Source organism: Babylonia areolata, chromosome 1 (assembly GCF_041734735.1).
Source record: "Babylonia areolata isolate BAREFJ2019XMU chromosome 1, ASM4173473v1, whole genome shotgun sequence".
Lineage (NCBI taxonomy): Eukaryota > Metazoa > Mollusca > Gastropoda > Neogastropoda > Buccinidae > Babylonia > Babylonia areolata.
This window is the reverse complement of record NC_134876.1, coordinates 51617438-51629937: the sequence shown is the minus strand read 5'-3', so window position 1 is coordinate 51629937 and position 12500 is coordinate 51617438. Positions and strand designations below refer to the sequence as shown.

The following is a 12500-nucleotide window of genomic DNA, read 5'->3' as shown; positions in this document are numbered from 1 at the left end:
GAGGGGAGAGAGAGAGAGAGAGAGAGAGAGAGAGAGTCACGGAGAGAGAGAGAGAGAGAGAGAGAGAGAGAGAGAGAGAGAGAGAGAGAGAGAGAGAGAACGCGAGAGAGAAAGAGGGAGAGAGAGAGAGAGAGAGAGAGAAGGGGAGGAGAGAGAAACAGAGATAGAGGAACGCAGAGGGAGAGAAAGAAAAGTAGAGAGAGGAACAGAGAGAGGGGGTGGGGAGACAAGGAGAGAGAGAGGGAGAAAGAGAGGCGGAGAAGAGATAAAAAGAGAGACAGAGGAACGCAGCGGAAGAAAAAGAAAAGTAGAGAGAGAGAGCAAGACAGCGAGTCAGCGAGACACTGAGTGAAATAGATACAACAGACACACAGAGACATGATTATAGATAAAATGACAAAAATGACAGAGAGAATCACACAGACACAATTGACTGGTGAGAGCGCTCGCAGATGATGTATCCAAAGCTATGGAATGTATCAAATGCTGAAGAGAGATGACTTTTATTATTTGCAGCTTTTGTATCGCAGAGGTGTCTGTGGTCACAAAAAGTCTAACTTCTCCAAGTACGCACGCACGCACTCATGCGCTCACACACTCACACACACGCACGCACACACGCGCACACACACACACACACACACACACACACACACACATACTCACACATACACACGCACACACACAACACACATCGCACACATGTTCATTCTGAATCATCGTCGATACCAGTATCTCTTGGTTTATTTTGTTTGATATTATAAGCTCAGACGTTACACCATTGTATTACTTTACCTCAGTCCATCATGTCTTCATATTCCTGTCGCACACACACACTCTCAATCAATATATGTCTGTCCGTATGTCTCTCTCTTTGTCCGTCTGTCTCCGTCTGTCTCCGTCTGTCTGTCTGTCTGTCTGTCTGTCTCTCTCTCTCTCTCTCTCTCTCTCTCTCTCTCTCTCTCTCATGTACACCTCATACATACACACATACATACATACATACATAAGCTGACAATCACGCACGCATGCCACACAGTCGCACACAGGAAAAGACACATGCACGCACTCATACACACATGTACAAACCAGAAAATGAAAGTGCTACTTCCACTACACGCATGGAAACACTGATAATGTTATCAGTGTATTGCAGTTGATTTGCCGTCCGTTTGTCAGGAATCTTACAAACTTGCTCGCTGCACCATGTTTTTTGTTTGTTTGTTTTTGTTTTGTTTTGTTTTGTTTTGTTTGTTTTTTTCCCTCGATCCCTTCAAGACAGTTGTCTGCACAACTCACACAGAATCTTCCCTCCTAACACCATCCTTCATGACCTTGTCCTGTTGAGCTTGACCTCTCATATGACTGTTCACCTTGACCTAAATTAACCTTGATTTTGTTTGTTTCCCCCTTTTTTTCTCCTTGCACGCTGCCTCTTAACGGACCTCCCTGTAGACTGCCTGCATGGGCTAGACAGACACCCCCGTTTCCTCGGTCAAGATCATCGTCACCCCGGGCAACGGCCACCAAGGTCAGTCAGGAAAACTGGCCACGCCCGTTGCCATGCAGCGCGTGCCCACCTCAGAGGAGCAGGCGACGGCTCAGGAGGAGGCGGAGGAGGGAGGGGGGCGAGAGCCTGGGCGCTGTAGCTGTCTGCATGTCTGGCTCTTGAGTCTGGCTCGAGCCAGGACGGTGGGTGTCTGGGTACGAGCCTGTTATGTAAGTGTCCCCCCACCACCACCCCTCCCTCCCTCCCTCCCTTGCTTCCCTCCTTCCCCCCTCCTTCCCTCTTTCACTGATGGATCTTTTTGATGTTTGTGGATTGTCGTTGTTGTTTGTTTTTTTGTTTGTTTTTTTTCCGTTGTTTGTGGCTTAAACACCTCGGCACCAAATGACTTCTCAGTATATTTGTTAAGTGTTGTTTCTTAGTTTGGTTTAAGGAATTGTTCACCATCAACCCTCTCTCTCTCTCTCTCTCTCTCTCTCTCTTTCCACCGTTATGTGTCTTTGATTATGAGGTGTTTTCTGCACAAGTTTCTTTTCTTCTTCTTCTTCTTCTGGTGCTGCTGCTGTTGGCTGTTCAGTTGCTGTGCTTGTTGGATGTTGCTTGTTGTAGCTACAGGCTTTGTGCATGTCTGCATTACCACCACTCATTCTGTCAACATGATGTTCCATGGCTGTCTTGATCTTTCATTGACGTTTCAAGCTCAGCAGTCGTCACTTTTCCTGTCATGGCTCTCTTGCCGATGTGACTTTTCACTGGTTCCAGTCTGTCTCCACCCCACAAGCTGCGCCGTGTTATTAAGCAAGAAAGCATGAATGACGCATACTCAATGCTCTTTTTTAACTTCTATTTTCTTTATATATATATATATATATATATATATATATATATATATATATATATATATATATATATATATATATATATATATATCTTTCAAAGTGTTTTCATGTGCAGTCGTGGTCTCTCTTTCCTTTTTGTCTCCCTTTGATGTGTCGTGTTGTGGTGCCAGGATGATTGTTTCGAAACGAGGCCGTCTTTGCCTGCGAGAGATGCTTTGGTTTGTTGTCTTTGATGTGGGTTCCATTAGTCCTAGCCAGCTGTTGTACTGTATTGCCTCGTGCTTTGTGTTATTGATTCTTCTTTTGTAGGTTATATGATGTTTTCTCTTCTTCTGGTAGCTTCCTGCTCGTCGTTGCTTTTATTGTTCTGCTTTCAGACATGGATTACTACCAATAGCTTCTATTTCTTCGGTTGGTTCACTTTAAAAGGAAGTTTCTACCAGTTGCTTCTCTTTTATTCTGTTGATAATTATTGTCATCTATTTTTTTTATCTTAAAATAATAACTATGTATTGCATTTTATTGTATTGTATTGCATTGTATTTCTCTTTTTGTCACAACATATTTCTCTGTCTGAAATTCAGGCTCCTCTACCCAGGGAGAGCGTGTCGGTATACAACAGCGCCACCCTTTTTTTTTTTTTCCTGCGTGCAGTTTTATTTGTTTTTCCTATCGAAGTGGATTTTTCTACAAAAATTTGCCAGGGACAACACTTTTGTTGCCGTGGGTTCTTATACGCGCGCTAAGTGCATGTTGCACACACAGGACCTCGGTTTATCGTCTCATCCGGATGACTAGCGTCCAAACCACCACTCAAGGTCTAGTGGATGGGGAGAAAATATCGGCGGCTGAGCCGTGATTCGAACCGGCGTGTTCAGATTCTCCCCTTCCTGGGCGGACGCGTTACCTCTGGGCCATCACTCCACTAGAGCAATGGTCTGTCTGATCGATATATGTTGTACTTTCCTCAGCACCCCACTGCTCCCCCTCCTGCCTCCCCACCCATGATGATAATGGTGATGATGGTGATGACAACAATAAAAAAAATGATATCTATAAAGTGCCTTTCCATGTTAAACATATACAAATGCACTGTACGTGTGTGCCAGTTGTTGCATTCACACTGGTCCTTGACGTTATGTGTGATTTTTAACCTCTTCCTATACATCGTTCCTTCTTTGATGTTGTAATGACAAAGCATGTTGTTTTTCTCCTGTTAGTTCCTTGATGCCGTTGTCAACAAGCATTTTCACTTGCAGTCTTTTCCCTGCCACTTTTTTCTTTGTTGTGGTCTTCGAATAGCTGTAGCAGAAGTAGTAATATGAGTGGTTCTAATCTATATAGTTAGTTTGTCCGTGAGTTAGTGAGTGAGTGAGTGAGTGAGTTTATAGTGCTTTTGCTTGCTTATTCCATGATAACGTTGCTGTGCCTACCAAATAACGGTTGGTTGATACGATAATTGAGAAAAGAAAGAACACATAATTATCAATTGTACAGGAAGCAATATAAGCACACACTGAATGCAAAGGAAGCAATGTCCCATTACCTGTAAGGAGTGACAGTGACTATAAGTGTATATATATAGTGGTTATAGTAAAATTCGCACACATAAACACTCACGCACGCACGCACGCACGCACACACACACACACACACACACACACACACACACACACACACACACACACACACACACACACACTAGCTGAACGGAAGTAACTCATATTACAAGTATGGCAAACATCGATTAATTTATTTACTTATCCATTTATTTCTGTATGTATTTTCTTTAAATTTCTTTTTCTTTGCATACTGTCTCCTGGTTCGCTCAGTTGAAACAACCAAAATGGAATTCCGTCAGCACTGAAAAAAGAAACTAGTCTCTTGTATTCGCAGCATGGGTTTTTTTTTTTTTTTTTTTTTTTCCTGGAATATGCTTTTAATGTTGGGGTTCATTACTAACAGGGTGGAGACACAATATTGTCACATGCGGAAATCTGAAGCCACCATTGTTGATGTAATGGTTGATCACCGAACGGCTATGTTTTCTGCTGACGAGTGACATCTCGCTGTGCTGAAAAACAACAACAATCGAAAAGCAAAAAAACAAAAACGGATTTGATTGATGTGGATTGATTGATTGATGTGGATACTTATATAGCGCTTATCCTCGGTCAGAGACCACGCTCTAAGCGCTTTTCATACACGGGGACATTTGCACCACAGGCCTGGCACTGAATGCACTAATTAAAAGGTCTATGGAGCCAGACTGCGGCGGCCAAAGTCAGTAAGATATCAGCTTCTACCAGCCGCCGTGGCGAAGTGGTTAGCATCGCAAACTGACGGCTGGGTGAAAGCAGGTTTGAACCCCAGCTGAGGTGGGATTTTTTCGGTCCGCGGTGAGTGTGGAATGGACTTCAGTGGGAAGACTGGGACCACACAGTCGAGTATCATCCACTTCACGGATGCGTCTTTTGGTGTGTTGCTCTGATTTCCTGACCAACACTGCAACACTTATATATATATATTAAGTCACGACAAAGTTTCATCCAGAAAAGAGAGGTAGAAGAATAAAAACACGAAAAAACTAACAGAAATGTGCACAAACCATGGAAACAATAATTATAAGAAACAATACTACGCTTTGGATGATATTGAACATAATTTCACTTTACCTGCATAGTTTTATTTATAGGAACAGAGAAGCGGCTTGTCCAACTGGCAATAATCTCCGTTAATTAACTCCTTCACCGCCACAGGCGACTTTTGTCGACATCGAGGGGTCATCTTGATGAGACCGTTTTTCACAGTGTAGCAAAGTTTGACAGCTGCAGCCAGGTTCCCGCCAATAGAATCATGACTTACCTTTGTTCCCTGACCCAGGTTTGAAGTGAACAAGTCCGTTGTGTTGTTTTGACATGCACCCGAAGCCTGTAACTGAGAGCATCGTTTCCAAAATATTTGGCGCTGGGGGGTGTGTCTTCCGCACAGAGACTTGGTGGTGAAAGAGTTAACATCAGCTCTAAAGGCTTGACCAGTGCGTTGGGTTTATGTGAAGGTGGGACACCTGGTCTTTATCTATCTATCTATATGTATATATGTATATATATATATATATATATATATATATATATATATATATTTCCGAAGCGGTTGGGGTGTAGAGTATGTGGACTAGCCTGCACGCTTTGCTGTCGTGATCTTCTACAGGGATAGACTAGAAGATCGTGGAGTGCCGTTGAGTGCCTGAGGAATGAAAGTCTTGGGATAACACATCATTAACATGATTCCATTGCAAATGGAAGTCATGGTCACTATATTTGGAAACATTTTCCTCTCCCTCTCTCTCTCTCTCTGTCATTGTCTCTGTCAATATGTCTGTCTCTCCCTCTCTATCTCTCCCCCTCTCTCTCTTTCTCTGTCTGTCTGTCTCTCTCTCATTCTCTCTCTCTCTCGTCTTGTCTCTCGTCCTGTCTCTCTGTGTGTCCGTCTGTGTCTGTGTCTGTGACTCTCTGTCTGTCTGTCTGTCTGTGTCTCTTCTCTTTTCCTGTCTCTCGTCCTGTCTCTCTGTGTCTCTGTCTGTCTGTCTCTTTCGTAACTGGAAATGTCACTTCAGCAGGAGGAGACGAAAAAAAGCACAAAATGGAAACATACATAACATGCAAGCACATAATAATTATGAATGAAATAAGCATGAAAACAAAAACAGAAGAACACACACACACACACACACACACACACACACATACTCACACACACACACACACACACACACACACACACACACACACACACACACACACACACACAAGTTATCTGCACACACCATGTGTCTCTGTGCTAACATGGCTCTGTGTTCGTAGCGGCGTCTTGCAGCAATCTTCTGAATGAATAACAACGGGTATACCTTCTCTCCTCTCCTCTCCTTTTCCGGTTCCTTCCGGCTAGCAACCTTTGCAGACACTTCCGGGACATCTCTCTTTTTTTTCTCCAAAATTTCCCCAGGAGTCATATGTAGGGCAAGGTCGTGCGAGGCTAATGGAGAACAGTTGACAAGAGAAATCCAGATGGTTAGTTAGAGTGCATGTAATCTGCAGCCAAAAAAACAACAACATGTAGTTTATTCACGATAGAAAGAACTCCTTTAACCATGCGCCCATGTCTGAGCAAAATGGTTTTTCATGTTCACACATATGGCATACATAAACCACAGGAAAAGGAAATTCGGGCTGCTCTCCCCAGGCAAAGCGCGTCGCTACACTACAGCGCCACTTTTTTTTCCTGCGTGTAGTTTTATTTGTTTTTCCTATCGAAGTGGATTTTTCTACAGAATTTTGCCCGGAACAACACTTTTGTTGCCGTGGGTTGTTTTACGTGCGCTAAGTGCATGCTGCTCACGGGACCTCGGTTTATCGTCTCATCCGAATGACAAGCGTCCAGACTACCACTCAAGGTCTAGTGGAGGGGGACAAAATATCGGCGGCTGAGCCGCGATTCGAACCAGCGCGCTCAGATTCTCTCGCTTCCTAGGCGGACGCGTTACCTTTAAGCCATCACTGCACTGGTATTATTGGTAAACGATTTCAAGCTAGTTAGTTTAAGTTTTACAGACACACAGACCGGAAAAGCAAGCATCCCAAATTACATACTTGACACACACCAGAGACAGACAGACAGACAGAGACAGAGACAGGGAGGCAGAAAGACAGACAGAGAGAGAGAGAGAACAAACGAACGAACTTTTATTTCAAGAGGGTAAGGAATAAACATGGTTGCTTCTTTACTTCCAGCCCTCTGGGCAAAGTTGACAAAATAGAAAGAAAAAAGAAGAAGAAAAAAAGATGAAAAGGTGGAGAGAGAGAGAGACAGAGACAGAGACAGAGAGAAACACTATAAAACAATTACACGTAAAGAAAACCCATACTAAATCAAAACAATTCAAATCAGCAAATCATTGTTAACATCGACGCCTTCATAAACAACAACAGCAATAACAACGACAATGATAACCTCAGTAACAGAGAGGAGAGGAGATAATTAACAGATATATAGACGTAAACAGCAGCGTAATTGCAGCTCTGTATATTTTGTTCAAAGTCCATGTAACTGGATTTAGGTATAGAATCTTCGCGTCTTCATCACAGATAATGAAATTATTATTTAGGATTTGTCATAATAAGAAATTATTATCCCCATAGAAAACGAAAAGATGATACGAATCAAAACTTTTTCGTATGGAATCATATTTTCGCCTCTTGTCGAAAATCCATTTGCGACTAATGGCCTGGGAGAAATCGGGAGGAAGCGGAAAGAGAAAGACGACAGAGAGACAAAGACAGACAAACAGGCAGACAGATTGACAGAGACAGGCGGACCGACTGACAGACAGACAGAGGCACAGAGATGCACATAAATTTATGCATGCATTATGTTAACAAAATCATGAAAGAAAAAAAAAAAAAGCAAAAGCTTATGTTTTGACATTATTTGTTACAACTTTTTTAATATCATGATATCGGGGTGGTTACTATCTTTGACATAAATATAGAGAGAAATTAAAAAGAAGAACCCACAGACACACAGACATACACACAGCAAGTTTCTTTATTTGTTCCACCACTCCTTTTCTTTTCTTTTTTCTTAAAAAAACAACATCCTTTCTGTCCTTATTTGCTTCACTAACCCATTTTCTGAGCTAGATAGTTAACTCGCTAATAATACATATGAAGTCTTGCCCATCCATCGACATTTAGGACTACACATTAGTAACAAGGTAACAACAACAGCCAAAACAGGGAAAAAAACCAAACAAACAAAACAAAACAAACAGAAACTATATGAATTCTAGAGCATATATATACTACATTTCCCTCCACTAATAGCACACAGCTCAGGGCGTGTTCTGGAAACTATTGAAACGTATCGTTGCATCGATGTAACTTGAGACATTAGTGACGAAGGTGTTGACTGCAATCGTGCCAGACAAAGTAACAGAGATAGACAAAAGTTAACTTATTTTACTTTCGCAGCATCTTTGCCATAATCGTCATCGATGTAGTGGTGGATGAAGACTAAAAACAAATAATAATAACACACACACACACACACACACACACACACACACACACACACAAACCGAAGAAGAAGAAAAGACGTCTTACACTTTCCGTCTTCCTCCTTTCTAATCTCTTGTGCACTTGTTGTTGCATGAATGTTGTCAGCACGGGTAGTTATGCATACGCATAGATAATAGACTTGTGTGCATACAAGTGCGTGGACATGCTGCTATTTCACTTCCTTCTTCTCTCACACTCATGCTTCCAACATATACGCACACACACACACACACACACACACACACACACACACACACACACACACACACACACACACACACACACACTCATAAACGGAGAGGCACACACAGACAGACACACGCACACATACACGCACACTCACAGAGGATCAACACACACACACACACACACACACACACACACACACACACACACACACACACAGAGTGGATATGTCTATGTACGTGTGTATCTTGCTGTGTACGTGTGTGTGTGTGTGTGTGTGTGTGTGTGTGTGTGTGTGTGTGTGTGTGTGTGTGTGTGTGCGCGCGCGCGCGCGCGCGCGTGTGTGTGTGTGTTTGTGTGCGTGCATACATATGTATGCATGTGTGTGTGTGTTTGTGTGCGTGCATGCATATGTATGCATGTGTGTGTGCGCGCGTGTGTGTGTGTGTGTTTCTGTGCGCGCATGTGTGTGAAGCAATAACTGCAGGAAACGCACACATTCAGTTCATGAATTAACACTTCCATGCAATGTGGACCTTTTTTTTTTTTTTTTTTTTTTTTAGGAAAAAAAAGGATGAAGAACATGACTAGACCATGCTGTTTTAGCCAGCCAGAAGCAGCAACGACCGCCTATATTGCACCGACATCAAACGGTGGTGTCGGGCAGAGATCCATTTCTCTCCTGGCATGGAACTGCCGGATGTATTACTCGTCTGTCTGGTCTTTCGATTAGGGAAAAATAACAACAACAGGCGTATCAAGATATAGCCTACATGAGTGTTTGTGCGCGCGGATATGAATGCATTGGAACACTCATGCACCCGCAGATACACTCACTCGCATCAGTGGAGTGATGGCCTAGAGGTAACGCGTCCGCCTAGGAAGCGAGAGAATCTGAGCGCGCTGATTCGAATCGCGGCTCAGCCGCCGATATTTTGTCCCCCTCCACTAGACCTTGAGTGGTGTTCTGGACGCTAGTCATTCGGACGAGACGATAAACTGAGGTCCCGTGTGCAGCATGCACCTAGCGCACGTTAAAAAACACACAAAAAAACAAACAAACAAAACAAACAAACAAACAAAAAAACCCAACAAACAAAAGGGTTGTCCCTGGCAAAATTATGTAGAAAAATCCATTTCGATAGGAAAAACAAATAAAACTGCAAGCAGGAAAAAATACAAAATAAAAAGGGTGGCGCTGTAGTGTAGTGACGCGCTCTCCCTGGGGAGAGCAGCCCGAATTTCACACAGAGAAATCTGTTGTGATAAAAGGAAATACAATTACAAACTCGTGCGTGAGCGCGCTCACTCATTCAGGCTCATGCATGAAAACAAACGTGCGGGAGGACACACAAACGCGAGCATGCTCGAATGCGCATGACAAACGCATCCTCCCCCCCCCCCCAACCCTCCCCCCCGTCCCCCCTCCAGCCCCATCCCCATGAATTCCCTCTATCTCTGTCTCTCTCTCTGTGTTTGTATGTCTGTCTGTCTCTCAGTTCTGCAAACGCATACTTAAAAATACATAAACACACACACACACACACACACACACACACACACACACACACACACATACACACACACACACACACACACATACACACACACACACACACACACACACACACATATATATATATATATATATTATATATATATATATATATATATATATATATATATATATATATATTACATATTGTTCATTCTATTCTAGTTTATCATTTCTCTGTATATCCCCCTTTAAGTATCATCCCCACCGCACTCACATATCCTACACACAAACACACACATGACACGTCTAATATCACTCAAAGTGAACAGATGTTAAATTAAAGAAAGAAACACACACACACACATCACACGTTAACGGCGCACTCGGGTGTATTATTTCGAAACAGACAGATACCAAAATATCAATCGTTTTTTTTTAATTACCATGTCATTGCTCCACCCATCTGAAAAAAATTAACAGATTAGAGAGCTTGAAGTCTTTGATATACGTTGATGGAGATCATGCTATCGTGTCTCTTATGGTGAAATTAAAGTGTAAGAAATACTGGACGTTTGTGCATTACAGCGTTGATGTTGTTCATCATACAGCGTCTCTGATGTGCAAAGTTTTCCCCCTTGCACCATCTTCCTTTGCCTACTATGGAGATCGATTTCTGACGGAGACACTACGATTACATGCTCTGAAAGCTGAACTTCTAAACAGTATTTCGTAGGCTTCTAAGAAGTCAGGATCAAGGGAGTAGTTTTCGAAAAAAAACGATTTGATGAGTTGTGCGTTCAGTACGTCATCTGTCCGTCTGCCCCTCCGTCCCTCAAGTCAGTAAATGTTTGTAAGGTACTGGTAATAAACAGCGTTGATTTCAATCAAAGGTAGTAAACAAGCAAGAAAACAGATATGAAACAAGCAAACAAAAAACAAACAAACTAGCGAACCGTCTGTTATTTTTGGAAAACTGAATAAGGGAGAAACATCACGGGAAAATGTCTCCAAGGAGAGCCAGCAGTTACAATGCCTATGCCGGGCGTAATGTGAATCCTGGCAGTAGGTCCAAATGCAGATAGTACAGAGAGTCTCGTTGTGTTAATTAACTAATGGAAATTAACTGAAATGAAAACAGTCCTGCATTAAAAAGAGAGAAAAAAAAAAGAAAAAAAAGAGAGGAAGAACGCCATCTTCAGAAGAAAATTGGAAAGAAAACCAGAATAACATGGACGAGTTATCTGTCTTGCTTAGAATAGAGTTGTCTGTAATGTGGTGCCATAACAATAAAACAAGACAATGGAAGAAAATGAATAAAACAGATAATGATAACAAAAAGAAAGAAAAGACCAAATGAAAGATAATGATATCAACAGTAAAGAAAGCCGAAAGGAGCGAAACCATAGGGTGGAAAAACTGAAAACAAACAAGAAAAGACAGTGAAACAAAAATATATCTTATTTTTTTTCTTTTTTTTATGAAAAAAGCAAATGAAAATAACATTACACACACACACACACACACACACACACACACACACACACACACACACACATATATATATATATATATATATATATATATATATATTACAATCAAGAGAAAGAACCCGAAGAGTGGGAAAGTATCAGTATCAGCAACTCAAGGAGGCGTCACTGCGTTCGGCCAAATCCATATACGCTACACCACATCTGCTAAACAGATGCCTGAACAGCAGCATAACCCAACGCGCTTGAAGAATCGGAAAACAAATGGCAAAAAGGATGAAGAGTGTTCTTGAACGCTGACCGAAAACAATCATCATCATCAGTGCCTCGACTGAGGTGTCCCATGAATAAAACGTCCTATATCTGATTACGAAATGGTCTACTGTATCGTGAGCAATAAGCAAATGAAGCATTAAGAAGACTGGTTATAGGACTGAAAGTCAATAAATCATGTTATAAAAGGTAGATATATTAGAGTAACTCTCTGTGTGTGTCTCTCTCTGTCTCTGTCTGTCTGTCTGTTTTTTTCTCTCTCTCTCATTTAAATTTACCTTTGAAAATGAATGATATTTTGATTTTGTGAACATAAAATGTTTCAGAGACTGTATTGTCAAATTACGCTTGGGACTATTACCTCTTAAAGGAGCTACTTTCAAATCATTTTTCAACAATAATCAGCATAAACTGTGCAGCTTATGTGCAGTCACGGAATATGAGGAACATGTGATTTGTGTTTGTCCTTTGTATTCCGAAATTAGAGATAAATACCTGGACTATTGTAGCATACAAACTCTGTCACAATTGCTAAAATTTGACAGCATGCTTAAAACTAGGAACCTAGGAATTTATATCTTTTATGCATTGAAA

General features: G+C 41.8%; 1 protein-coding gene across 9 annotated transcripts in view; it reads left to right on the top strand.

The window, feature by feature from the left end:
- Positions 1-12500, top strand: part of LOC143283820 (calmodulin-alpha-like) — a 183858-nt gene that overhangs the window by 71419 nt on the left and 99939 nt on the right. For 7 of the 9 annotated variants that reach the window (XM_076590241.1, XM_076590218.1, XM_076590204.1 and 4 more), the window contains one exon: positions 1456-1719. The exons of 1 other annotated variant lie outside the window; for it this stretch is intronic. In XM_076590241.1, the coding sequence (XP_076446356.1) occupies positions 1564-1719 (156 nt within the window). In that variant the 5' untranslated portion in view covers positions 1456-1563. The remainder of the gene's footprint in view (positions 1-1455; positions 1720-12500) is intronic. One more of the 9 variants, XM_076590249.1, reaches the window with a different exon arrangement.